Here is a 26761-nt window from a genome sequence, read left to right on the forward strand (position 1 = left end):
GCTATCCCTCCCCAGCTCCCCACCCCCCACCGTCCCTCCCCTATTTCCCCCCAACTGTCGTTGCAGTTTTCAAGCTTATCCTTATAAAGTATCTTTTCTTCCAAAAATTGCTCATGTATACATATGCATGGAGAGCTATCTGGAAAGAAATTCACCAAAAAGTTTAATTCACCATCCAGTCTATCTCTGGATGATGGGATTCTGTATTGTTCAAGCTTTGTTTTTTATAACAGGCCTTAGTTACTTACAGACTTGTGGCCAGCCTATATCCAGTCTGTCTTCTTAGCTCTCCCTTGCCCTGAACCTCACCTCTGGGGCTCCTTGCTGTTTCCTCAGTGCACTCATGCTTTCTTGCCCTTGCTCCTTTACTCAGTTGATGGTTCATTCATTCTTTGTATCTCTGCTCATCATTTTCCAGGCTCCTTTCAAGTAAACTTTCTTTAGTGAAACCCTTCTCCGAGCTGAACGTTTCTACCTTCCATGAGCCTTCTGGTCTCTATGCCGCTTCCTGTGTTCTGCCCTCTGCTCTCCAGACGTGTATTTTGTGTTCTGTCCTTTATTAGATTGTAAGCTCCATGAGGGCAGAGATCGGGTCTTACTCATCCTTTCCCCCTTTTGGTTACAATCTCCCAATTTTTATTTGGGGGACAACACCTTTTCCCCCTGGTTACAGTTTGGGTGGGATAGGCAGTTCAGGTGTCCTGACAACAGGATGCTCTTCCCCTGGAATTTGAATTTTGAGTCATGGGATACAAGGACTGACAGTAATTGGCACCGATTCAGCCTGGCTGAGGTGCTTTGAAGAAGCCACTCATTAGTTCCTGCCTCCCAGATCCCTGGAGCTGCCCTGGTTTCTGAACTCTACGAAGCCTGGTTCTTCAAGTATTCCTTCATATCTGTGAGCTATCTCATATCCTTACAATAAATTCTCTCTCTCTTATTTTAAGTTAACCAAAACCAACTTCTATTGCTTTTACCCAAAGATCCCTACCAGTAGAGCTGTTATGATTGGAACTGACCAGACTTAGTCATTCTAGTTCTTATATTGATACTGATGCTTTTTTTCTTTTCTTTAAAAATACAAACAAAAACAGCCAGAGACTGCTGCTGCTTTGAAACGTACGATAGAGGCCCTGATGGACAGAGGAGCAATAGTGAGGGACTTGGAAAACCTGGGTGAGCGAGCACTTCCGTACAGGATCTCCGCCCACAATCAGCAGTACAACAGTGGCGGGTAAGTTTCTTCATGAAGTGCTTGGAAAACATTTTTGATAGGCTCATTGAAGAGCCCTGAGCCCTGTTCAATTAACGTTAGAAGTTCTTACAGTTTCACAGTCAGACCCCCATTGCGCCTGGGTGTCCTTTGGGTACACACGCTGGCAGTATTGTGTTGCACGTGGGATATGGTATGCTGGCCCTTAGTGGACTATGATCTGAGTTCAAAAATAGGCCCTCCTAGGAGCAGCGGGCTTGTAAAGTCTAGCTTGTGGGAAACTTTTCTTCTCAACCTTAGTACTGTTTTCCCTGGCATTTGTTTAACTTTTGCCTTTAAAATACCTTAGTGAAGAGTGCCGTCCATATATATAGTATATCTGTTTTAAACATATGGGTTGCAGATAACAGAATGTGCTGCTTTTGACTAACGTGTATGTAACCCGAGCCTAATCCACAAGAGAAAAATGGTTATACCTACTCCAAGTAGTGATCACAGTTTGGAATTTTGTCTCTTACTGTGTACAGCAACTTCCTCAAATACACGCCACAGATTTGATTCTGTAGTAATAACTGTCTGTGTAGAAGTTCTTTGAGAACAATTTGTAGAGTAGGTTTGAATCTTCCTATGTTGTGGGGTTTCCTAGGAGTGGGTGTTAGAGAAGATGGGAATCAGGTTTTAGCACAGTGGGGAGAGAGTAGAAGAGTTGTCTCCCTCTGGCACTTAGGAACTCTGTGACCTTGAGGAGGTCCCTTCTCTGCTTCCGGCCTCTTTGGGCACTGAACTCAGGTAATGGGTCTCCCATCTGCATTGCCACAAGGACCCAGCAAGACAGTCTCTGCAGATGTGCTCTGTGGTGAGAGTGCTGCTTTTAGTCACGTGGATTCAGCCGTCTTGTGCAGGTACACTACGTGTGATAGGGCCTGAGTGGAGTCGCGTCTCACATTGAGGCTTTCTTACTGCACTTATTATACCTTCTACCGTGCTGCAAATTTCATCTTTTGATTGCTTCACCTTGTTTTGTGCTAGTGTTCAGCTTCTTGAGAACACCTCTGAAGAGAGTGCCTGAGGTGTTGCTAGGCAACAGGAAATGCACAGTGGCTAGGCTTCTTCCACAATCATAACAGTGAGGGATGGAGACCTTGCACGTGTCTGTCTGTCTCTTTTAAACTTAATCACAAATGGGTGTGGTTTCAGCAGCACAGTTATGAATCCTTTTGCCTTTTTATTTAAAGAGAAGCATATAAAGTCTGTCCAAGAATTATTAGCACAGTTCTTGGATGGAAGGCAGTGAATGGAGAGAGAAGTCAGTTTCTTCACTCATGTAGTACTTCCAGGCGTTTCTGCCCTTTTTCCAAGTAGAGGATTTTACTTGGTTTAAGGTTGGCGTGGCCAGCATCCTAGGATCTGCACTAACACATAGACTTGGTAATGCTGATGTCGTTGTCTGAGGACCACGCTCAAGAACCGTTGTGTTAAGTCAGTTCATTTTCAGACCTCTGTGTGCAGTGCTGGGGGTTGGGGGTGGGTGGCTGTTTTCCTCTTTATGGGTGGAATAAATTCAGGTCCTGGAACAGCCCGTCTGGGACCAAGCCAGACTGCTGAGAATACTAGCCCTGCTTCTGGGTTCCCCCTGACAAAGGTGCATGTACCTCACTGAGGAATACATTGCAGTCACTTAGTTCATTGACACTTAAAGATTTTATTTCTGTTCTTTTACTTTCAGACTCCTCAGTAAAGGAGAAGCAGAATTCTGTATTCATATGTTTATTATATATAGACAAAGAAAGGTGGTACCCAGCTGCAGTGGAGGAGGTTCATGGTTTAAGCCTGTTTTCTGGGATAAGTCATTGTTTGGTTTTTATTTGTTTAAGGTAATATATTTTAAAGTGTGGTCTCTGAAATACTAATTCTATAGAGATGTTCCATGAAAAAAAGAAAAGTAGTGTGTGTGTGATCAGTGAGATGCGGGAAGCCTCACGTGGTCTAATTCCTTCTAGAGATTCATAGTGCACATTGGCACATAAAGGATGAGAAGCCCTTCAGTAAGATCCCTTCATTGATTCACTGTATTTGATAATGTTACCTTTTATTTCTAGAACACTCATTATTCTCCACAGTGACTTTTGGGAAATGAGGATATGAGAGGCAAGGGTAGTTTGGAGCTACCTGGGTGAAGATTTGGAATTGGGTGGTGTGTTTACATGTCCACACTGTGGAGCTTAAGGTTAGTATGATACTCTCTTGGCTTCAGACAGTGCCCGCATGATCGCTAACCCTAACCACATCAGTACCAGGCATTTTGTTCGTAATTCTTCATGTGCATTAATAATGACCACAGAAAGTGTTAGAAACATGTAGTAAGGATTATGTGCTGGGAGGCTTGCTTTTCTCAAGTGGTTGAGAAGAAACAGTGGTCTTACTGGTTACATGTTTAGCAGTCAAAGTTTTGGGTCTTTTTGAACAGCCCTGGAGGCCATGACACATACTGAAATTATGGTGAGGCACTGATTTGAATCCTGTCAGTGGTGTGCGCGAGCCAGCTTTTGGCTGGCTAATGGAGTAAGCATAGATATTTCTGAGAATTCACATTTTCTCATGGCACTGTTGGTATCGTGTGTTTGTTGCTTTTACGTTTTGTGGGGAGAAATGGTATGTCCTAGTGGTGTCCACAGGTCTCAGGTTGATTCTCATGATTGTCGTGGTTCCTGGTCTCAAGGAGTTTTCAGTCCAATCAGAGAGTTGGCTGCATAGTGCTAAACTAGGCACCAGCTAAGGGAGTGTGTGTGAAAGTGCCCAGCACAGCAGGGAGTAACCTAGGCCTGGGGCTGAGGTAGGCATCTCTCTTCTAATGACTTCACTACATATTGGGCAGTTGCCTCTACTCTTGTCCCATGCCCATCCCCCAAGTCAATCCCCCTACCCGCAATATCAACCGCATTATCACATACGTGTCCAATAGGCTGGAAGAAAAGAGGAGGTAAGAGAGAGCCTGTTACTTTAGGATTATCTGGGAAATCTGCCCAGAGGAGGAGGAGGGTATACTTTGGAAATGGTACCTGATGTTTATTATTATATCAAGACTATTTCCAGCTTATGCCAAAAAGAAAAATATAGTCATTATATTTCAAATATTAGTTTGGTCAGACCCCACTTTAGAAACAGGTTATGTTCCAGAAATTTGTCTGTAAGTCTGTTGTTTATAACTGAGAACTTATTTTCCCAATGGAACAACTTGATGGTTAAGTTCCCAGACTAGTCCACAGAAATTTTCTTAATTCATAATCTCTGAAGGTCCTTAGAACTGGGGGAGTCAGTCAGTCATTCGTGTTCCCCTGAGGACCATTTTAAACTTGTTTTTGAAAATGCGATTCAGTGTTCCCCCTGGCAGCAGAGTGGGGCCTGGATTGGGTCACCTTTATCAGGGATTGGGACAATATCTCAGCCATCTAACATATTAAATAAATCATTGGCACACGACCTGGAGCTGGGCTGCTCAGAGGCCTGGGAGTCACTCCCAGCTCTGGATTTGCTGGGGTCTCTTTCAGGCCCCCAAGATTACCTCCCCTTTGTGCCTGCACATGCTCACCCTGACAGCCTAACCTGCTCTGTGGGACAGACAGGGTGTTGGTGTGGAAAATTCTTACTGTATGCCTGGGCATCTGAAAGGGGAAGATGTCATTTACGCTCGAGGGAGCAGTGGTAGGAAAGGCTCATTTAGACCCATGCTAAAAAGGGGCAGGCATCTTACTGAATCATAGTAACAGTCACCCTTTGCCAGGACCACGTCACTCACTCCAGGGCTGCACGGAGTTTACGGTTTTCTTTCCACTAGATGGGGCTGAACTGAGACTGAGAGGAAGCTATACAAGATAAAGTGTGGTCTGTATTTCAGTGTTGGGCTTGCGCTGCTTTGTAAAAGGTTGCCTCTGCCCTTTCTACCAGGTCTGATTTGATGGCAATGAGATTGGGCTGGCTTCCAAATGCCTGCACATAAGAACTCTTTAAGTAGAAGGTGTTTTTCATGCCCGTTTTGCCCCTTCTTTGCCTATTCTCATCTGCTTTAAAATTTGGATAGGTGCTTATAGCAGAGATCTGCTGGCCTACATATAAGATGCCCTTCTATTTACGGGTAAGCAGAATGATAAAAATAACCAGCTCCATGGTGAATCATAGGAATTTTACTGACTTGCTTCCCAAATGTGTCTGCAGCTTACTCCAGGAGCACTGGCACCCTCTCTAGAGGAGATTGATTCTCCTCTGTAGTTTTCCCGTTAGCTAACATTTCCATATTCTTGTGCCTTCCTGCCAGCATCCTGACCCTGTTCTTGTGTGTAGGTACTCCACACCAGGTTTTCAGACAGGGCTGCTATGGCCTTGGAGGTTTCTTTTTAGTGGCACTGCCCCAAGATATGTAAGGATTCTGCAGCAGGTTTAATGTTAGTGGTTTTGAGAATGTATGAGACCCAACAGATATAAAAAGAAATGGGGCTTTTCCATGCACAAGATACCTCGGTTTGAAGGTGAATAATTCACTGCCGCAGTGAAGCCTGAATCCAACAAGGTTTAACTGAGACAGCCTAGGAACTGGCATTCAGACAGATCTGTTTCCTATCTTCAAAAAGGCTCAAGGATGCTTCAGGGCTGCAAAGCCCTCCCTTCCCCCTCCCCCTCCCCCCACCCACTGTGTGAGCCACTGAGTGCTTCAGTGGAAATTTCCACTTGTCTGCTAGGGAGAAGGGGAGGGTGAGAGAGACAGAGACAAAGAATGTTACTCAAATTCAAGTAAGCTCTTTTTATGGAAAACTTGTAAATACAGGGTTAAGACAAAAGTGAATAAAGAATATATAACCTTTACATTTAAGGACACTATAAGAAAATACGTATTTCCCTTTGGACAACTAGGGGAGTGGGGGAAGGCCTGGCAGCACCAAACAGTCTGTCTGCATGAGTGACTGAGTGGTGGAGGGGCAGAAAGGACATGAGAGCTGCTGGCTCTCTTATGACCATGCTGCTGTGAATGGAGTGTTTCTGGTGGCATTGTTTTGTAGTATTGGGCACAGTCTGTCTTGGGGAAGCCATTTCTCTGAGTGTTTTCAGATCTCTAGAGGGTTTGGGCCTTGTAGTAGAGAGTTCTGTGGCATGTGGATGTCTTAAGAAATACAAAGAGGGCACATTATCATCTTGAAGACCATGTGGACAAGTTCTACCTAGGAAGAAGTTCACCGTTGCTCCAGCTTTCGAACGTTGGTATCTGCAGTGAGAAACGCATTTGTGTACTAAAACTTTCTTGGTTCCTTGTCGCCTGGAATCACTCATCTCCTCATTTCCACTTCTGCAGAGTTAGTGTGCATAAGTTACGTGCTTTTCTATAGAAAAGAGAGATGCTTTTGTGAAGCTAATACCAACTTTATAGATGAAGTGATTTCATAATTAGCACCACACATGGGAAAACAAACTTTTAAAATGTAAACACTGCTTGGCTTTGTGTTCAAGGCAATGCAATGCTGGTGTTTGCATCGACCCTGGCTACCTGGTATGTGGAATTGGGTCATTTGTGCCATGTAGCACATGGCTGAAGGTGCTGGGAACGTGTAATTAGATTTTAGACTGTTTTCCTAAAATGATCTGTCTACTTATTATTGATTCAGTCACCAAGAGTAAAAGTGGAAAATGGAAAACTAGCTGTTTGGGGAGCTTTTGTTTGATAAGAACGTCAGCTTTGGGGCATGTCTGCGCAGTTGTGATGTAGTCAGATCCACACTTTTGTACCTGGAGTGGAGTTGATCGTGAGTTCACATGCATTGGGACTTCTGGCCTTGTGTTTTGGCTCTGCCTGTTTGGCTAGGGGAAGAAGCAGGGACTGACAGCTCATTGTGGCTGCAGAGTCCTCTCGATTCTCCCTTTTCCCAGGGTCAGAACGAAGGTGGGGCAGAGGGCTCTCAGATTCCCCTGGAGACACTGAGCCCCCTTTCTGGCCACCTTCCCTTGAACAGCAGCTCCTCTGAGTGTTAGAATGGTTTCTCCATGGCAACCTTCATGAGGATGTAAGGAGCAGGTACCAAGGGAGTTCCAAGGCCATTTTTTTCAGCCTAACTCCCATTTTTGTAGGTCTCTTGTGGACCTTTGCTGTCATGAGAAAGTTCTGGGTCCTCACAGGCATCAAAAGCTGCCCAGCCCACCACTCCACACAGGTTGTTTCTAGGCCTTACTTTCTTCATGTGTAAAAATAGAACTGTGGGACTGTACTTGGCGCTGTCATAGTGTAAAAAGTCTCATTCTTAGTAACTCAGGTCTGTCTGGTTAGCAAAGCCCAGCGGTGAGTCAGGAGTCCGTGACCGCCATGTCATTGCCTAGTCTCCCACGGGACTGCAGGGGAAGGCTGGGTTTCTGCTCATGCAGCAGCTCTTACAGCCTCTCTGCCCAGTTGGGCTGCATATTCCAGGAGGATGAGACCACGTGTGCCTCATCCTTTTAGCCTCCTGAGGTTTGCCTGTAGTAAATGCTCATTAACAAGTTAAGTTTGCCCAGATAAATAGTTAAGAAGAAAAGGATACATACTGGAAGCAACCAGGAAATGGTCAAGGTCCTTCCTGTGTGGGAAAGCCATAATGGACCACTTATCTGTGTACTTGGGCCTTGGAAGCAGACAGAGATTGACTTTGTCCTGGACTTCTGGTCAGTTCTCTCATGGCCTGGGAGGGACAACTTGGTTTCCTGGGAGAAGAAGTCGGGAGGGGGGTGGTAAGAGGTTCAACTTTGAATGGAGAGTGGCGAATACAGTATGGCCTGCCCATCTCGGAGTCACTTCTCACCTTTGCTGTTTTGGTGGGGTTTCCTTTTTGTGGAACCTTCCACGGTATAATGAGGAGTGGTGGGAGCGGAAGCAGTCTTTGGCCACATCAGCCCCAGGCCAGCAGTAGGAAGACAAGCATTAGATGCAGTCACCAGCTGTGCGTGCTGGCTTGTGCTCTTGTTTGATTGGTTGCTGAAGGAGTGTTGTCATGCCTAGTGGCAGGAAATCAGAGCAGTTAAGAGGGTGAAGGCAAGATGGGTTTTGGTAGCAACAGAGAGCCTCCTGAAGCTAGGAAAGCCCAGTCTTAGGATTTCCAGGTCTTTGTCTACTATTTGTTTTTATCCTTGAGAATCCTCCATCCAATATGCGGGTGCTAGGTAGCAAGAGATACAGTATACAGAGTGGGAAGCTGTGGGGTCTGGAGTCCAGAGCTTGACTCTCACTTTGTGACCAGGGGCCTATCAGTTCCCTTCTGGGCTTCAGTTTGCTCCTGTTAAAGGTTTGGGCTGGGTTGTCTTTATGGTCCTTTCCAGCACTTCCATTCTGTGATTCTGTAACCCATTTGGTCCTAGAACTATCTGTGGTTTCTTGTGTCCTGGAGTCAAAAGACCTGCTCTGTTTGAATCCTGGCAGTGACCACTTCATAGCTGAGTGACCTTGGGCTAATGACTTAACCTTTTTGAGCCTCTCTTCTTAACTCCATTAAATTGTAAGACTCAAAGGAGGCAACATGTGGGAAACCACTTTGAAGACTCCTAGAGGAGTATTGTTGCTGGGGAGAGGGCTGCTGGACCCCAAGCAGTACTCGGCACCACTTCCCCTTCTTCCATTTCCTCAATTGCTGCACGGAGTGGAGCTGACACTTCTCTTTCATCCTCTTCCTCAAAAGCTGTCTGAAAGCTGTGAAAGCACTTTGAAAATTAGAAAGTCCTAAAGACACTTCTAAGTTCTGAGATAAAAGGTTTCTGATATATCTGGCTTCCAGTTCCCATCCTTGGGTATTCTTTTTACCCTTATCACAAAATAGAATCCAAAAGCTTTGGGTGTATTTCTTAGGATTATTTAGTGAGTGCTAAGTATACAGAGAACACTTTCAGGAGGGCTGGATGAGAATTGATTTGTGGGCAGCTGAGTTGGTTGTTGGCATCTGTAAACACACTTTCTCTTAGAACATATTTAGACTCCTAGGCTAGCCCACAAGCCTTTAACCCTGTGCAGCAGTTGAATGGAAAATGGAAGAAAGCAGTACTTGCTGTGAACAATATTGTAAGTAAAACCAACACAGCCCCAGAGGTGCTATTTGAATAAATTGAATACTTGACTGTAAGGAAGGGCAGGCTTAACCTGTGGACTTCCTGGAGGGAGGGGCATGGAGCACTCAGCAGTGGTGGTGTCTGGGTTACTTGATGCCCAGAGCATGTCAGGCCCTTGCTAGGCACCTCCCTCCGGATGCACGGCATTTCAGCAGCCGTGCATCTACCCTAAGCACAGGGCTTCAAGTGGAATGAATCAGGAGAGGAAGCCTTCTAGGGAAAGTGGACAAGGCCAAGGAATAGGAGGGGACTCAGAGAAAAACTACCTGCTATAGACTTTGGTATGGTGGGAATGTTGGCAGGCAGGGTGAGGTTATAACTTATCTGTGGTAGGTTGGAAGGACATTTCGATGAATACCGAGTGAAAGAGCAAATGGATAAATGGGAAGGAAAAAAATGTTGGGGCTCTGTTGGGTCAGAGTTCTGTGTCCTGGCCACCAGGTGGCCAAATGGAATTATTGTGGAGCAGGGGGAGTGACTGGGTAAAAGGCTGAGGTTTGCAAGGAGGTGGTGATGTGAGGTAGATCACACTGTTTTAAACTCTGTTCCAGCACCCAACTCCAAAGTAATCAGTAATTAAATCTTGAACAAATGAATTCATATGTTGGGTCATTGCAACCCTATTACCTGCTATATGGAGTAGAAATAAGCCAGTGGAGTTAAACCTTGGAAAATGTGGCCAGGATTATGTGTAGTTTCAGAGTGAGCCCAAGTGGCAGTCTTATTCGTGAGCAAATATGCAAGTCACTGCTTCAGGAAGTTGTGAGATAGTGGATTAGTTTGTACCATTTTTATTTCGTTGCTTGAGGAACCCTGGGAGTCTTCATCAGCTGTAATTGCTCCCCTATTGTCCCTGTCCCACATCAGCTCATTCCTCACTCCTGCCCATTCAGCTTCTGAACTGCCATTTTAAAATCAACAGCTTTATAGAGATAATTAGCATACAATAAACTACATGTATTTAAAATGTGTAATTTAATAAGGTTAGACATGTGTATACCCACAAAATCACCACAATCAAGATAGTAAACATATTTGTTACCCCTAAATTTTCCTCCTGCCCCTTTGATTCCTTCCTCTGCTTGTCCTTCATCCCAGGCAACCACTCATCTGCTTTCTTTCACTGTAGATTTTCTTCGACTTTATGATGGTGCGAAAGTGATGCCGATGCAGTAGAAGGCGTACCTGAGTACCCAAACAACCGTTCTGTTTTCACTTTCAGTACGGTATTACTAAGCTATTCAGGACTTCATGTAAAATAAGCTTTGTGTTAGATGATTTTGCACAACTGTGGGCTAATGTGAGTGTTCTGGACATTTGTCTAAGTGATGTTATGGTAGTTGTATTAAATGTGTTTTCAACATAAAATGTTTTCAACCTACAATTGGTTTATCAAGATGCATATATTGTAAGTTGAGGAACATCTTTATTTTTTAGGCTTACGTAGAATTGGATGGTGTGGACACCTTTTACTGTAGTTTCTTTCACTCAGCATAATTATTTTGAGCTCAATAGTGTGTATCAATAGTTCACTCCTTTTCATTGCTGAACAGTAGGGCATTGTGTATTTATCATTTTACATGTTGATGAATATTTGTGTTTTTTCTACTTTGAGGTTGTTATAGGTACAGCTGCTGTGAACATTTGTATACAGGTTGTTGTGTGGACATACGCTTTAATTTCTTTTGGGTAAATACCTAGGAGTGGAATGGCTACGTCATAATGGTAGGTGTATGTTAATTTGGGAAAATGCCAAACTGTTTTTTCAAAATCACTGTCATTTGCATTCCCACTAGCAATGTATACGAGAGCTAGTTTTTCTTTTTTGTGTGTGGTGAGGTGGGGCTGCCCCAAAGGGCAGCCTGGTTTATTGCCAGCAGCTGGGAAAATCAGCGGTTGGACTTGGCCACACACTCCAGCTTGTCCTTCTTCTTGATGCCATAGGAGTTGGAGGAGCTCTTGGTGGCACTGATGAGCTCTTCTGCCAGGCACTCAGCAGTGGTCTTGATCTTCTGGAAGGTGGCCTCAAGGAGCGCCTGTGTGCAGCAGCCAGATGGCCTGATTCACACAGTGCAGTGGGGACATGTCCACAGCCTGTCATCTCACAGCCCCTGCTCTTCCGATGCGGTGGATCCCTCCCAGGGACCACCGTTGATGATGGCGTTCACCAGGACCTGCACAGAGTTCTCACCTGTGAGCAGGTGGATGAAATCGAAGGCATGCTTGGTGATGCGCACAGTCACGAGCTTCTTGCCGTTGCTTTGGCCATGCATCATTGTGGAGTTAGTGAGGCGCTACATATGGGGCACTGAGCTTTGCGGAATCGTTTGGCGACATACCACACAGCACTGTGAGCCAGGTACTTGGCATATTTCTTCTACACTGCCGTGTAATCCTGCGGGGAAATGTCATTGATTTGCACATCATCAGTGTTCCACTTCCCAAAGGGCTTAATGTCAGGGTTCTCTGCCATTGCTGGTGCTGCTGTCTCCCGCTCGGTCATCCTGAGGGCACAGCCGGAGTGTCTGTTGCTTGGCATGGACCATGTGCTGCCTTGGAGTGCCAGTTTTTCTACATCCCTGCCAACATTTGGTGTGGTCAGTCTTTGTAATTTTACTGCATTCTAGTAGGTATCTCTTTATGGTTTTAATTTGCACTTCTGTCACAACTAATGATTTTAGGTATCTTTTCATGTGCTGCTTTGCTATTGTATGTCTTCTGTGAAATGTCTGTTCAAATCTTATGACCATTGTTTAAATTTTTTTTTAATTAAGTTTTGAGAGTTCTTTTTATTCTAGATGCAAATCCTTTATCAGACTTGTAATTCACAAGTCTTTGTGGCTTATCTTTTATTCAAAGGGCAGTTTTTAATTTTGGTGAAGTTTAGTTCATCAAGTTTTTCTATTATGGATTTTGGTTTTGGTGTTGTGTCTAAGTAAATTTTGCTTAATGCAAATTTACATATGCTTATAAGTTTTATAGCTTTATATTTTACATTTAAATCTGTGTCCCATTTAGAGTTAGTTTTTTAAATGGTACAAGTAGGGAGTAAAGTTCCCTTTTTTTGCATGTGGATACTGGATTATTCCAGCACCATTTGTTGTAAATCTGTATTTGGGTACACTCTGTACTAGTCTTTCGATCTCTTTATTTGTGAATGAATATCATACTGTATTGATGGCCATAGCTTTATAATAAAGTCTTGAAAATCAGGTAGTATTAGTCCTTCAACTTACATTCTCTATCAGAGTTGTTTTGGCTGTTTTAGGACCATTACGAACTTTATAATCAATTTTCTAGGGTTTTGATTGAGGTTCTACTGAATCTCAATAGATTTTATTTCAGTAAAATAAATAATAGATCTCAATTTATGTTTAACTTGGAGAGAGTTGACATCTAAATTTTGAGTCTTCTTACCCATGAACAAAGATATACCTGATAGGTTTTGTTTCTTTCAGCAACATGTTCTAGTTTTGCATACCTTTTGTCTGATTTCTCTGTAAGTATTGAATGTTTAATTTCAAGATCTGATAATTTGTTGCTAGTATATAGGAATAACATTGACTTTTGTATCTTGCAATCCTGCTAAACTCATTAGTTCTACTTTTTAAATAGATTTCTTAATATTTTCTCAACACAATCATGTCATATGCAAATAAGACAGTCTAACTTTTTCCTTATCAGTCTGGATACCTATTCTTTTTCTTGCCTTATTGCACTGGCTAGAACCTCCAGTTCAGTGTTGAATAAAAGTGACAGTGGACTTTCTGGTTTGTTCCCAGTCTTAAGGGAAGAGCATTTAGGTGTTCACCAGTTGGTGAAAAGTCAGCTGTAGATTTTTCAAAGATGCCTTTTATAAGTTTGAGGGAGGTCACTTCTATCTCTAATGAGATTTTTTTTTTTTTTTTAAATCACGAATGGCTGTGGATTTTGTTAAATGCTCTGTTTTTCTTTTTTCTACTTTAGGAATTTCTCCTCCCTCCCTCTCTTCCATCATCTTCCTGGATTTAATTTGCTCTTTTCCTCGTTTCTTAAAGTAGAAGCTGAGACTATTGATTTGAGGGCTTTTTTCTTTTCTTACCTAGGCATTTAGCAGATACAAGTTTGCTGACAAGTACTGTTTAATGGTGTCCCCTAAATTTTGATTTGTGGCATTTTCTTTTTCAGTCAATTCAAAGTACTTTGTAATTTCCCTTTTGATTTTTCCTTCTGCCTGTTTGTCCAGGTTATTTAGATATGTGTTTAGTATTCAAGTATTTAGCAATTTTTCCAAGATCTTTATGTATAACTTGAATCCCTTTATGTTATATGGCCCAGAATATGGTGGACTTTGGTAAATTTTCTGTGTACACTTAGGAGGAATGTCTATTATGCTGTTGTTGGATGAAGGGTTCTATAAATATCAGTTAATTCTAGTTGGTTAATATTGGTGTTCACTTTTACTATATCCTTGCTGATTTTCTGTACAGTAGTTCTATCGATTACTGAAAGAAGAATGTTAAAAGGCTTCAGCTGTGATTGTGGATTTGTCCTTTTCTCTGTTCAGTTCTGTTGTTCTTATATGTTGAAGCTCTGTTATCTGGTGCATGTATATTTAAGATTTATATCTTCTTGGTGAGCCCATCATTATGTATGTCTTTTGTATCTTGTAATCTTGCTAAACTCGTTATGTATTGTCTCTTTTTATCCCTGGTAATTTTCTTTTCTCTGAAGTCTGCTTTGCCTGATGTTACGATAATCACTTGAGCTTTCTTTCAGTTAATGTTTTTGGTTGGCATATATTTTTGTCCTTGTATTTAATTATATGTTTACTTGAATAATTATTCCACTAGGCTTGGCCAAGAGCAAATGGTCCCTTGGTAAATTTTCTTACACGTTTTGAACCTCTTTGCCCTTTGTCTGGAATTACACAAGATGCCATCCCTTTTCTCATAAGCTTCTTCCTTGGTGAATTTTTTCCTTTTCAGTTTGGTCTTTCAGCTTCCTGTGAGAGTTCCACATTTCATGCTAACACCACCATGGTCAAAGATTTACTCTGGACCTGCTCCGTGTTCATCTCTATTGGTGTTATAGGGATAGCACCAGAGCCTTTCTTCCTATGGCAATTGTGCTTTAGTGGAGCGAGGCCGACAGTAAGCAAATGCACACTGTGCCAGAGGTGAGAAAGTGCTCTGCTGAGCAAAACAAAGCCTTGAGTGAGGGTGATGGAGAGTGAGGGACCTTGGTGGGGCTAGGAGGCTGCTGCTTTAGGAGAGTAGGCACAGAAGGCCTCTCTAGGAGGGTCACATTTGGACAGAGACATAGAAGCAAGGGATGAGCTGTGTGGAATTTGGGCAGAGAACATTTCCAACAGAAGGATCAGTGAGTGCAAGGCCTGAGAGGAGAATATGCTTGGGAGTTCTGAGAACCGTATGTATGGCTAGAACAAGGCAAGTGATGGCGAAAAGATCATCTTAACCAGCTAGAACATTGCAGGATTTTGAAATACTCTGCTGAAAACCAACCTTTAGTCACATAATGGTCCAAACCAAACAGTACAAGGGAGGCTTAGCCTTTTAGTTCTGAGAGGAGGGAAGTGGGTAGGGGAGGGCTCTTTCCTTGCACTGTTATCCAGCAGGCTGCTGAGGACCTGTTGATCTTTGAAGACCTGTGAGCCGCGTGGGATGCCTGTGGACCTTAGTCTGGTTTGAGTGATGAGTGATAAATCATTTTTCTTACCTAAGGTTCAAGTAATTTTCTTGTTCCTTGTGTGTATTGAAAATATTTGTAGAGCAGTCCCATGCCTTTCTTAATCTTTTCTCATGTTTGTGAGTTCATGGTTCTCTTAGGTGTGTTAGTTCACAGGAAAAATCCTTTGGAAAGTTAGAAGAATAATAGATGTTTACACACACACACACACACACACACACACACACACACACACACACACACATACACACACACACACAGCGTGAATTAATAGTTTGGAAAATTCAGTCTTGTCAATGGGTTAGGAGTTACCCATGCTTTCTAGTACTTGATGCTGTCTGTAATGTCACAGTGTGTTTTTGTTGCCATAAAGTTGGCTTGGATCCATTTTTCTCAAGAGTGTAATGGGAAAGGCCATAGAAAAAGGGAGATTGGGCATCATACTGCAATTCTGTTAGCAGGTCAGCTTACCAGCTGTTTGTATTTTGACAAGGATATGTATGTGTATGTGTGTGTGTGTAGTTGATGTCTGTCTGGGAAGAATAAAGTGGAAACCTTGACCAAAATAGTAGAATTGTTACAGTTCAAATGCAGGCACTCACAAGTTTTTATTTTATTGCAGGTATTTCTTGGTGGATTTTTATTCACCCACCACAACTGTTGAAAGCATGCTGAATCACTTGTCTCGAGACACAGATGTCATTAGAGGGAATATCGTTAAACACCCTCTGACCCAGGAACTAAAAGAATGTGAAGGGATTGTCCCAGTCCCACTTGAAGAAAAATTATATTCCACAAAGAGGAGGAGGAAGTGAGAAGATTCGCCAGATTTTAGCTTTCTGTGTAATCCCTTCACATTTGAGCAGCGTGGACGAGAAGGAATAGTTTGCAGGCTTGGCCTTTATGTAAGCGTGTGTTGCAGGTGCTGTTTGATTTTTCTAAGGTATTTTTAGCCCTTGATCCCCTTTGCCGTGAGAGGTGGGGAACTGCTCACTGACAGCTTCTCTGTAATCTGAAATACCAGTGGGTCATTCTTGATTGTGTTTTCATTAATGTCATTTCTTTGTCAGTTAGGATTTTTCCCCTTAAAACAGCACCATCATTTTGAAGAGCAGAACTTATAATACCTCCTGGGATTGTGAGCTAGTCATTCAGCCTGTATGACCATGCAGAAATAAAAATTGGAGACCAGTGTATTCTATGGGCAACTTTTGCTTTGAATAATAAACTTGATTGTAGAAATGCTGGTGTTTTGTCCCTTCACTTACCCCAGTGCAGTGTTCTTCCCAGGGCCTTGCAGCTCCGGTCTAGCTGGCAGTGCCTGGCAGTGTCGGGGACGCACCACCCAGTACCCACTGAGGTCTAGAGCCTAGGTGGGGCGGGGGAGGAGGGGTGTGTCTGTCATTTCCTTACTGGCCAGGCAATAAAATCAGTGACTTTTCCCTGCACGCCTCGCTTGTCATTGTGGTGAGTGCTGCTCTTTGTGGAGGGACGTGTGCTCTGGCGCAGTTAAGCTCTGATGCTGCTCCCTGTCATTGCTTTGCCACTTGTACCTGCCTCTTCTACTGTCCCTCAGCCCAAGGCAAGGCTCTTGTAGGAAGTAGACTCCTGGCAGTGGCATGGCTTCCAGGATGGGTGAGGATGAGGCTGTTTCCCAAAATAGTCACCTGCATCTCATCCTCGGTCTCCTCGGGGCTGGTTGGAAAGATTTGACCCCCCCGTCCTCCTTCCCAGGTGGTGGGAAGGAGGTTCCCTGCACAAGGTGTCTGTCACCATCCTAGATGACAGAACTTCTGCACATAAACTGTTGGGGAAGTGCCAGTTCTAGGAATCTCTGAAAAGCAGGAGGGATCTGAGAGTTCTGGCCTCTTGGCTGATTTTTAACCATGGCAAGACCAGACGACGGAGAGATGTGCAGGAGATCCCCAGAGCACCAGGAGGGCGCAGTCTCCCAGCTCCGGCCCAACGCCGCCTCCCTCTGTAGCAGCTGCCTGTGTCTGCACTGGGGCATCAGTGCTGTCATCTTGCTTATTAAGAGCTTGGGCAGTATCCAGCTTAACTTCCTCCAGAGGCAAAAAGCTATTAAAAAGTCTTTTTGAAGAGCAATAATTTGGTGAAGAGGCTCATTAACAGCTGTATACTAGAAATAAAAGGGGTAGAGTGAAGATTATCTGGGAAAATACGCTATTTCCTGTTTTATTCGGAATTTCCTGAAAGCATAGGCTCTCGGCCAGGGCTTGCGAGAGCACCAGCTCTCCAGCAGACACTTTGCGTCCTGATGTTCTTTGACCTGGTGCTATCTGAGGTCTGTTTTGCTTGGAGTTTATTAAGCGCACACCATGTGCCATGCTGCACACTTTTGCCATTCCCTCAGTTAACTCAGCAGCCCCAGGAAGGCAGCATTGTCAGATCCGTTGTTTGAATGAGGAAACCACTCAGATTTGCCCTTGATCCCACAACTGCCAGTGAGAGCTGGAATCTTGAACTGGGGACCCTGATGCCATCTGGTTTTTCCCTCCTGTAATAGTAAGGTTGTCTTTGCCCTCTCAGGTTAAACAAGGTACTTGGGCGTCTGGGGTGAATTGTTACCACTCAGGTAGTGACATTTGGCCTCATGGCCCGAGGGTAGCACTGCTACTTTATTTTCCTGCACTTGCCAGTCCCTGACAAGACGATTGACGACATTGGGTATTCCAGGTCATGCAAGTGTTCAGAATCCCATGGCACAATTTAGAGAGCATTAGGAAGGAGGCTGGCAAAGTAGGGCAGCCGGGCAGTGTGCCAGTTCCCTCCTTGGAAGCTCCAAAACGAAGCCACTATCTTTCCCCTGTGAGTGACCGGCACATAGCTGGATCCTCAGCAGCTGAGAGGTCCTCACCCCCTGGCAGCCGATGGTCTGTCAGGATATCTAGTGTTTGAGCAGGGCGTGCCAGTGGGTGGTTCGGGGCCTATTGTTTGTCAGAGTAGAGCATCAGGTCTCACTGCCCAGGCTGGTGGTGGCCCGAGGCTCTGTGGTCTACTTCAGAGGATGATGATGAACAAAGTGCTGGCAGTAGAGCAATGGACAAAGACATTTGTCCTGGCCTCATGGAGCTGAGCACTGGCATGGAAGCAGTAAAGTGTGTATGGTGCAGTTAGCTGGACAGGAGCTGCTGGGGGAAGTACAGAGGATGGAGTGGGGAGGGGATGAGCAAGCTGAGCTCTGAAGGGTGAGGAGCCGTCATGTGATGTGACAAGGAACTGAGGGGTCACATCTGGGAGACCCGTGAGGAGTAAGTGCAGAGGGATAGGAGGTTGCCAATGGGAAATGAGGCCCCAGAGGTGAAAGGCAGGGTTGGGTGAGGCACCAGCTCCAGGATGTTCACTGGGGGCTCGTGTCCTGGGAAAGGGCATCTTCCTGCGATTCGCAGCCTTGACTATTTGTGGTCCTCTTTGGACAGGCCCAGTCTTCCAGAAGTACTTGGTTTGATCTCACTGATACTCTCGGCTTGACCGGCTGCATTTTAGGACACCAAACTTGGACTTCTAAGAGGAATTTAAGAGGAACATCAGCATTTAAGATAAGTGTTCAAGGTGGATGGCACAGGTGATACTTATCCTCATGATCCTGTCAGCACTTAGAGTCACCCCTTCCGTCTTCCATCGTTTCCAGAAAGGCTTATTTTTGCCAGTGGGCCCTGCCCCCTGGCTGGAGGAAAGTGTGACGGCTCCAGTCTACCTGAGTGGAGGTCCTGAGAGGCGGCCACGTGTTTTCTGTGACTGTAGTGCCTCCAAGAGGCTGCACTCCCAAGTCCAAAGGTAGTGGCCACAGTTCAGGCCTGTGACAAGCAAGGATTGCTTTTTGAAGTTGGGCCCAGGGAGGTGGAAAATGAGATGGAGGCTGGGGGCCCAAGAAGCTAATCTCTGAGGTGTACCTTAGAAGCTGCTGCCATGACATTCACGGTGGTGGGCGCCGTGGGTTGCTGACCAAGCGTTTGAACAGAGACAGGTGCTTGTCAGCAAAGGACGATGGAACCCAATAGATGTTTGCTGAAAGACCAAATGTATTTTGATTGAGATGAAGTATTTGGTTCAAAGATTGGAGGAGTATGGAAAACATGAGCCGCTCTAGCAAGCTGTTAGTTGAGTCTGGAAGAGCCCTGGTGTACCCCCACCCACCTGAGGGATCCCACAGTGCTTTCAGCAGGAGCTCAATATGGATATTCCTTTACCCTCCTGACAGCCCCCCGAGCCAAATATTCTACCAGTTTATGAATAAGACACCTGAGCCTTCGAGGACAATAGGTAACTTCCCTAAGGCTGCAAAAGGAGGAGTTGGGGTTGGAAGTCAAATCTCTATCTCTTTCCAAAGCCCATTTGGGCCTGCTACAGGCTCTTGGGTCAACGTCGCCAATCCCTGCAGTCCTGGTCATGCTGCGAGGGGCTAGCTCTGGATGACCTGCTCCCCTGGGCCCTTCCAGCCTTGCACCTAGAGCAGGCCCAGGCTTCCTCCCTGCCAGAGGAGGGGTGCATGTGGAGCTGGGGTTCCTTGGGAGTGTTTTAAATCAGGTCTTCAGTGGAAACCCTGAGAACATCAGGAGAAGATGTTGGTGTCTCCTGGACAAGAGGCATTCTTTTCTCCTGATTCTCCCTGCCCTGGAATTCCCACCGCTTGTTTCTCTCCACATTGCTCCAGGGGTGTCTCTCAAGAGACACACAGCGGGTAATGCACTGGGCAGGATACAGAGATCAGAGGCATGGTGTTCCTGGCCTCAGGGCTCTCCCAGACATGGGGGCTGAACTGTTAAGCTGTCTAAAACACAACCCATAATACAAATAATAATAGATGTTTAAACCAAGGGCTAGGAAACTGGGGTTGAGGGAGAACTAGGTTCACTGGTGTCTGGAATGAGAGTAGGGCCAGGTGGGGAGGTGGTGAGACTGCATGATGGGCTTTGGGAGCCCCTGGAGGGTACAAGTACAGTGCAATGGTGGGAAGGATGGTGGAATGTCGGAGCTTCGGGGCTTGTGGCTGGAAGTGAGACTGGGAAGGCAGGTTGCTCAGGGTTTCTTGAAAATAAAGAGACAAGACTTCAGGGCTCTCTGTACTACATCAGGGCTCTTCCAGACTCAATTAAAAGCTTGGAAGCGCGGCTCATGTTTTCCATACTTCTCTAATCTTTCAACCAAATACTTCATCTTAATCAATAATGAGTCTTGTGCATGTTGACTTGCTATAAAATGTGCCTCCTAATTGAGCAACCCCATGCTGCCTGCATAGTTGTGAGGAAGGAAATAACTCCACCGATTTGCCATGGAGAAGTACAGAGGGCTGAGGCAAGGCCTGCAGGTGTTTACAAGAAGGTGGGCAGTGTTGACTAGAGTGCTTGCTAGGCGACCCCTTCCTGAACAGCGAGTGCTTTGGAATGTGCGTAGGAGCCTGTGAAAACTGCAAATTATTCCCTCTCTGCCGTGGTCTGGGCTACTGCCATTTGTGTTAGGAGGTCTCAGCAGAGAGATGACTGTACCTGTAATGGCCTTGTGATGCTACCTGCCAGTCCCTGGCCTGTTTTCTGCACCTGGGAACAGACAAGTATGGTGTGGATGGTGGGAAGTTTCCAAGGCAATTTGTGGGCTTCTTGGTCACCTTGAAAAAAAATTCAGTTAGAATGATCATCGGACTTTGGGTTGGAGACGTGCTCAGAGAACTCTCCTCCCACCAGCCTTGACCATGTTCAGTTTCTTCTCCTGTCCTAAGTGCCCTCACATGGAAAATGTGGCCAGTGGAACAGATGGTCTCAAAGAGCCTGCCGAAGTCTCTAATGCCCTGGACCAAATTACTACCTAGTTTGCTAAGGAGTTTTCCATCGATGATTTAGGAAGTTGGTAGTTGGTAGGATATGGAGGTGGTGAAGGGTTAAAATAATTTCTTAGAGGCTTAGTCTCTGCATACTTCTTTTCATCTTCTGATAAGCATAGCTGTTGTTTTCATAACCTGCCAGTGGATTCTGTGGGGCCGACTATTACTCTAATTCTAAACAGAATAGGCACTGTCTTTAATCACAAGAAAACAGCAAAGGAGTCCCAGAGGTCAGCACAGTCATTCGCTGAGCTCAAATTGCCAGCATTCTTTTTGTTCTCTGAAAATGAAGCTTTAAGGGACATGGGCTTAGTGCCAAATACAGGCAAGATACATTCTGTTAGTCGCAGGAGGAAAACCATGTTGAAACTGAAAGTCCATACTGGTAGTGAAGTAGTTTTTGGAGAGCTACCCTGCAACCCCAGAAATTGACCTTTAAGTTTAAAGTGACAGCAGTCACACCTGGGGAATCCTAGCACCACCACAACCCAGTGAGATTTACAAAAGTCAGACTCATGGAACCGAACTTTATCTCCAAGATATTCAAGTCCGTTGGGCTTCTAAAGGGGAGCAGCATTAGTGTCTGAGCGTTGCATCTGAACCCTTGCTTCTAGAACACCAGCATCATCACATTTCTCAGAGAAAGCAATTTGCCTTGAGACAATTCCATTGTGAGTGGAAGAGACAAGGATGCATTGTTCAGCAGACAATGCCTGAAGGAAGGATTATGCACAACAGACTCTTGACCCCCCATTCCAAATAAGTAGGAGACTCTATGTGGAGCTAAATGATGTGACTTGGATGTAGCATCCTTTGTCCAGTCTGATCCCAAAATGTAAACACCTCTTTGTGGAAGACCAGATATTACACTTTGGCAGAAGTGTCAGGCTCTGTTAATCGGTATCATCGATGCTCATTATTGGAAGATTCTGTATTTGTGAATCTGCTTACTCGCTAAAATTTATTAGTATCCCCAAAATGAATACCCATTGGTGTTTCTGCAGTCACTCACAGATATGTGTAGAGTAGCAAATAATTTGAGTTGCTTGACAAATCTGTTCCCAGTCGAACAAAGCAACAGTCTGCCTTCTTGTTCTAGCTCTTATACTGTAAACAAGTGTCTTTTTCACTATTTAGTGTCATGTTTTTTGCATTTGTATGCTTTTTCCTTGTGCTTTTGCTGTTTAAAATGGCCCCCAAGTGTAGTGCTGCAGGACTGTGTTCTAAGCGCAGGAAGGCTGTGATGTGCCTTATGGAGAAGACGTGTTAGTTAAGCTTCATTCAGCCATGAGTTCTAGTGCCGTTGGCCTTGAGTTCAGTGTTAATCAACAATATGTAGTAAATGTCTTTAAAACAAAACACACATAAAACAAGCTCATGTATTGATGGGTTGACATAAGCGTTGTGACCAGAGGCTAACCTAACCCTGTATTTCCCCTAGGAGTGATGTTTCAGGGTTTTCTAAGTCAGTGTTGATAGCAACTTTAAAGAACATAACTAGTGCAGACAACAAGAATTGGCTGTATTTGATACTGGAATTTTGCTTTGTTTTCTGCTAAGGATCCCTGTGACATCTTTCTGTAAATCTCCAATTTTTATGTGCAATAAAGGGGAGTGTGATTCCCACCGTTTTTCTTATTCTGCTTGTCTTGTCTCCCACCATGCTGCCTCCTCCTCTCATGCACACACACTTTCATTCTCCACCAGCTCCTGTCCACTAGGCAACTGCGACATCTGCATGAGCCAGGGGCCTTCTCTTTGAAAGGAGCCCTTAGAAAAGTACCTTGGCAGAGAGTTTGGTGATGTGGCCAGAAAGAACCAGACTGTACTAGAAGAGCCTGGATGCAGTGCTCCTATTACCTTCCAGCCTTAGGAGCAGGCAGATTGGTTGGGGTTCAGTGAAGCCATGGAGAGGGATAATTAGGTAAGTATAGCAACTCCCCTCTGCAGGCACCATGACAGCTCAGGAGTTTTCGAATATTCTCCAAATAAAATAGGTTTTAGTTACTTTTAAAACACCAGCAAAGGGTCATTTACACAGCAAAATCACAAGGAAGTTTAAAGGCGCTGATTTTATAAAGTTAGCAGTTACAACAAAGGTTTTAAAAGTTTGGTCCTCTTCCATATACCTTACCAGATCTAAAAATAATATGAAGATGTTATTTAATGTGGCTGAGTGAAATGTTCATACTGTTTACCTCCTGCTCATAAAGCAACGGGTTTGTGGTTAAATCTCTATTCTGGTGAACACAATGCTGTAACAGCGTCCGCACCTTGTAGCTCTGATCCTACTTTCCTGAAACTTCCACATGGCTTGAGAAACAAGAAACGTATGTTTGTAAAAATCCAAACATACCTAAAAATAACAAGTCAATGTAACAAATCTGAGGAACTTACCACTCAGATTTAATAGATACTGTATTTTTGCTATACATCTTTCAGAGCTTTTATTTAAAGAAATAAAATATTAGGTATAGTTGAAATTCTCTGTATCCCCTCTTATGCTATTCCTTCCTTCTCAAGAAGTAGCCATGTCTAAAGTCAGTCTAATAGTCCGTTCTTGCACTGCTGTGAAGGGTAGTTTATAAAGAAAAGAGTTTTAATTGGCTCATGGTTCTGCAGGCCGGATGGGAATGCTGGTGCCAGCATTTGCTCAGCTTTTAGGCGAGGCCTCAGGAGACTTCCAATCATGGCAGAAGGTGAAGTAGAAGGAGGAATGTCTTACATGCTTGGAGCAGAAGGAAGAGAGAAAGTGGGGAAGGGCTATACACTTGTTTAAACAACAAGATCTCTTGGTAACACTATTGCTATGACAATGCTTAGGGGGATGGTGTTAAACCATGAGAACCTGCCCCCATGATCCAGCCACCCCTACCAGGCCCCTCCTCCAACACTGGGGATTATACAATTCAACCTTAGATTTGGGCGATGACACAGATCCAAACCATATCAGTCAATGTGTATCATATCCATATTTTATATTTTTGCTACATATATATGTAGCTACAAGTCACTTGTTTTGTGGATTTTTAATTAACCAAATAGATTCATGGTAGGCAAGCTTCAGTGATAATGCTTTTTTTTCATTCATTCAGCACTCATTTTGAGATCTATCAGGTGGATACTTGTAGACCTAGTTCACTGATTTCTCCTGTCATGTAGTATGCCATGTGTGACTATATCCAATTTGTTCACTTGCCTATTCAAGGGCATTTCCAATTTGACAGTTTCAAGCCATGCTGCCGTGGAGTTACTGGTAGTTAGCTGTCTCCTGGGGCATATATGTGCATGTGCATACCTGAGAAGAACTGCTGGCTAGAGAATGGAAGAACTGGTTCATTGGGTATTTTCATTTTCATCTCCGTTATAAACAAATTTCTTTCCAAAGTCATTGCATCAATTTACACACCCATCAGCAAGATTCTGTTTTCAAGTACCTCCCAATATGTGGTATTATGTTTTTTAAAGTCTTGCCAGTCTAATAAGTGTCAAGAAGTGTCTCTTTAAAGTTATATCTTCTCATTTTTTTTTTTTTTAGACGGAGTCTTACTCTGTCACCCAGACTGGAGTGCAGTGGCACCACCTCTGCTCACTGAGGTCTCTGCCTCCCAGGTTCAAGCAATTCTCCTGCCTCAGCCTCCTGAGTAGGTGGGATGACAGGTGGCTGCCGCCACGCCCAGCCAATTTTTTTTTTGTATTTTTAGTAAAGATGGGGTTTCACCATGTTGGTCAGACTGGTCTTGAACTCCTGACCTCAGGTGATCCGCTCACCTCAGCCTCCCAAAGTGCTGGGATTGCAGGTGTGAGCACCACACCTGGCCTATTTTCTCTATTATTAATAAGCATGAACTTTCATGGGAACGGCCATTCTGAGTTTTTCTCCTGTTAATTGCCTGTTTATAATGTTTTATAAACATAATAATTTGCTGATTTCCTTCCTGGATTGTTTGTCATTTTTCCAACCTAAGAAAACAGAAAACCAATGCTTACTATGCAAGTGCAGTTCGGAGAGGGTTTAAGACCACCACCATGAATTCTCCGTGCTGCCCCTTGCACTTCTGTTTTCCCTAATAGGCCCTTGCTTCCCACCTCCTGACCCCCAGAGCCTGGCTCTATCACCTTCCTTGAGACCTTTGGGACTAATATTATGACACCCTTTATTCTTGGCTATTTTCACAGTCACCATGCGAATCCCGGGGCCTCCCGGAAACTCCTCACCCTTAGTGACCCAGTCTCCACTCAGCTCCATCCATTCCTTCCTTTGACTCAACTTCCTCTCCAATCCTGAAACCTCTGAAACTCACAGTCATCAGCAGTCTGATCAGCTCCACCTCTTCTATGAACATTTCCTGCTTGTTGCTCCAGTGGAAACTGGGGCCCCTTGAATCCCCTGCTTCCCCTGTACCCCTCTCTGGAGTGGCTCTTTTCTCTCCTGCGAGGCCTAGAGGTAGAGCAGGTGTCCTCAGTCCCCTCTGTCCCATCCAGACCATTGCTCCTTTGCCCTTCTGAACCCCTATCCATGAATTTCATGCTATGGGGCTAAACAAGCCATCGTCAAGTCTCAGTTATCTGTGGTCCCCAGGCTACCTCCTGTGTTCCTTCAAGCTCAGCTCCTGGCCACTGTTACTCTCTCCAATCCAATCTCACGTGACTCTGGGTGACCTAGGTGCTTCTTTCCAAAAGCCTGGCCTCCTGGCTACTCAGTCTCCTCCCCTCCACCCTGCCATTCATCATTAGTCACCCACTCCCGGGTCACACCTCAGGCCCTGTCATTGCCGAAAACGACATTATCCAGAGTCCTAATTTCAAACACCCCGCGCTTCCCTCCCAGCTCACTCCCTCTTATACCCTGGCTCCCACCCCATTCCCTCAACCCCACAGGGCCCCACCTATCCTGCTGGCTGTCCATCATCTCTCCTTATGTCCTCACTGCCCTCCCTACCCTTCTTAAATTTCAAGTCTACCTCTGCAGGCAACTCTCCAGAGCCTCTCTTGATGATAATTCAGACTCAACCACAGCCTGTACCTGTGAGCTGAATGTGGCTGGGAAAAAATGCATCTCTGCTGACTGGTCTCATGTTCACAACCACACAGGGGCCTGTGGTGCTCCCCGAGGCAGCACGGCTCATCAAACCTCTACCTTTCCAGGTAACTAGGTCCTCCTTTCCTTTCTCAGTCTTCCAATACCTTTTACCTCTGCTGATGGCCTTGTTCCCTATTTTACTGAAAAAAATAAATGGGGAAATCAGAAGAAATGTTCCACAAATGTTTGAATCACTTGTGCTGTCCTGTGTCTGTGACTGGACCCTCCAGCCCCGCTCCAGCGAATGTTCCTGATGCTGTGTCTCATTGCAGGGGGAAAGGAGGGCTCCTATCTCCTGTACCCAAGGTCTGGTTTCATCAGACCTGCTGAGGGTGTCACTCCACAAACTTCCCCCGACCCTGTTGCATTATCAAACTGTCCCTGTCTTCTGGTCATTCCCACCAGCAAAAGCCTGTATTGATTTTTCCTGGAAAAAAACTCAAAAGAGGCCAGGAACAGTGGCTCATGCTTGTAATCCCAACACTTTGGGAGGCCGAGGCAGGTGGATTACTTGAGGTCAAGAGTTGGAGACCAGCCTGGGCAACATGTTGAAACCCCTCTCTACTAAAAATACAAAAATTAGCCAGGTGTGGTGGCAGGTGCCTGTAATCCCAGCTACTTGGGAGGCTGAGGCAGGAGAATCTCTTGAACCCAGGAGGTGGAGGAGGTTGAAGTGAGTCAAGATCGCACCATTGCAATCCAGTCTGGGTGACAGAGCGAGACTGTTTCAAACAAAGAAAACAAAAAAACGCAAAAGAGCTGCAATTCTTGTGATTTCCTCTCAGTCTCTTTAATGAAGTAATGGTGAAGGAAGAGAAGCCAAGCTTTG

At 44.7% G+C, this 26761-nt stretch overlaps 1 protein-coding gene and 1 pseudogene across 1 annotated transcript in view; one reads left to right on the forward strand and one right to left on the reverse strand.

The window, feature by feature from the left end:
- MRPS6 (mitochondrial ribosomal protein S6) overlaps positions 1-16254 on the forward strand; it is a 68280-nt gene extending 52026 nt beyond the window's left edge. Inside the window, exons 2-3 of the mRNA XM_017526183.2 lie at positions 1095-1234; positions 15633-16254. Of these exons, the coding sequence (XP_017381672.1) occupies positions 1095-1234; positions 15633-15825 (333 nt within the window). The 3' untranslated portion in view covers positions 15826-16254. The remainder of the gene's footprint in view (positions 1-1094; positions 1235-15632) is intronic.
- Positions 10366-12633, reverse strand: LOC119470801 (annotated as a pseudogene).
- Positions 16255-26761: the final 10507 nt, after the last annotated feature.

Source organism: Cebus imitator, unplaced genomic scaffold (genome assembly GCF_001604975.1).
Source record: "Cebus imitator isolate Cc_AM_T3 unplaced genomic scaffold, Cebus_imitator-1.0 Scaffold41, whole genome shotgun sequence".
NCBI classification, from domain to species: domain Eukaryota; kingdom Metazoa; phylum Chordata; class Mammalia; order Primates; family Cebidae; genus Cebus; species Cebus imitator.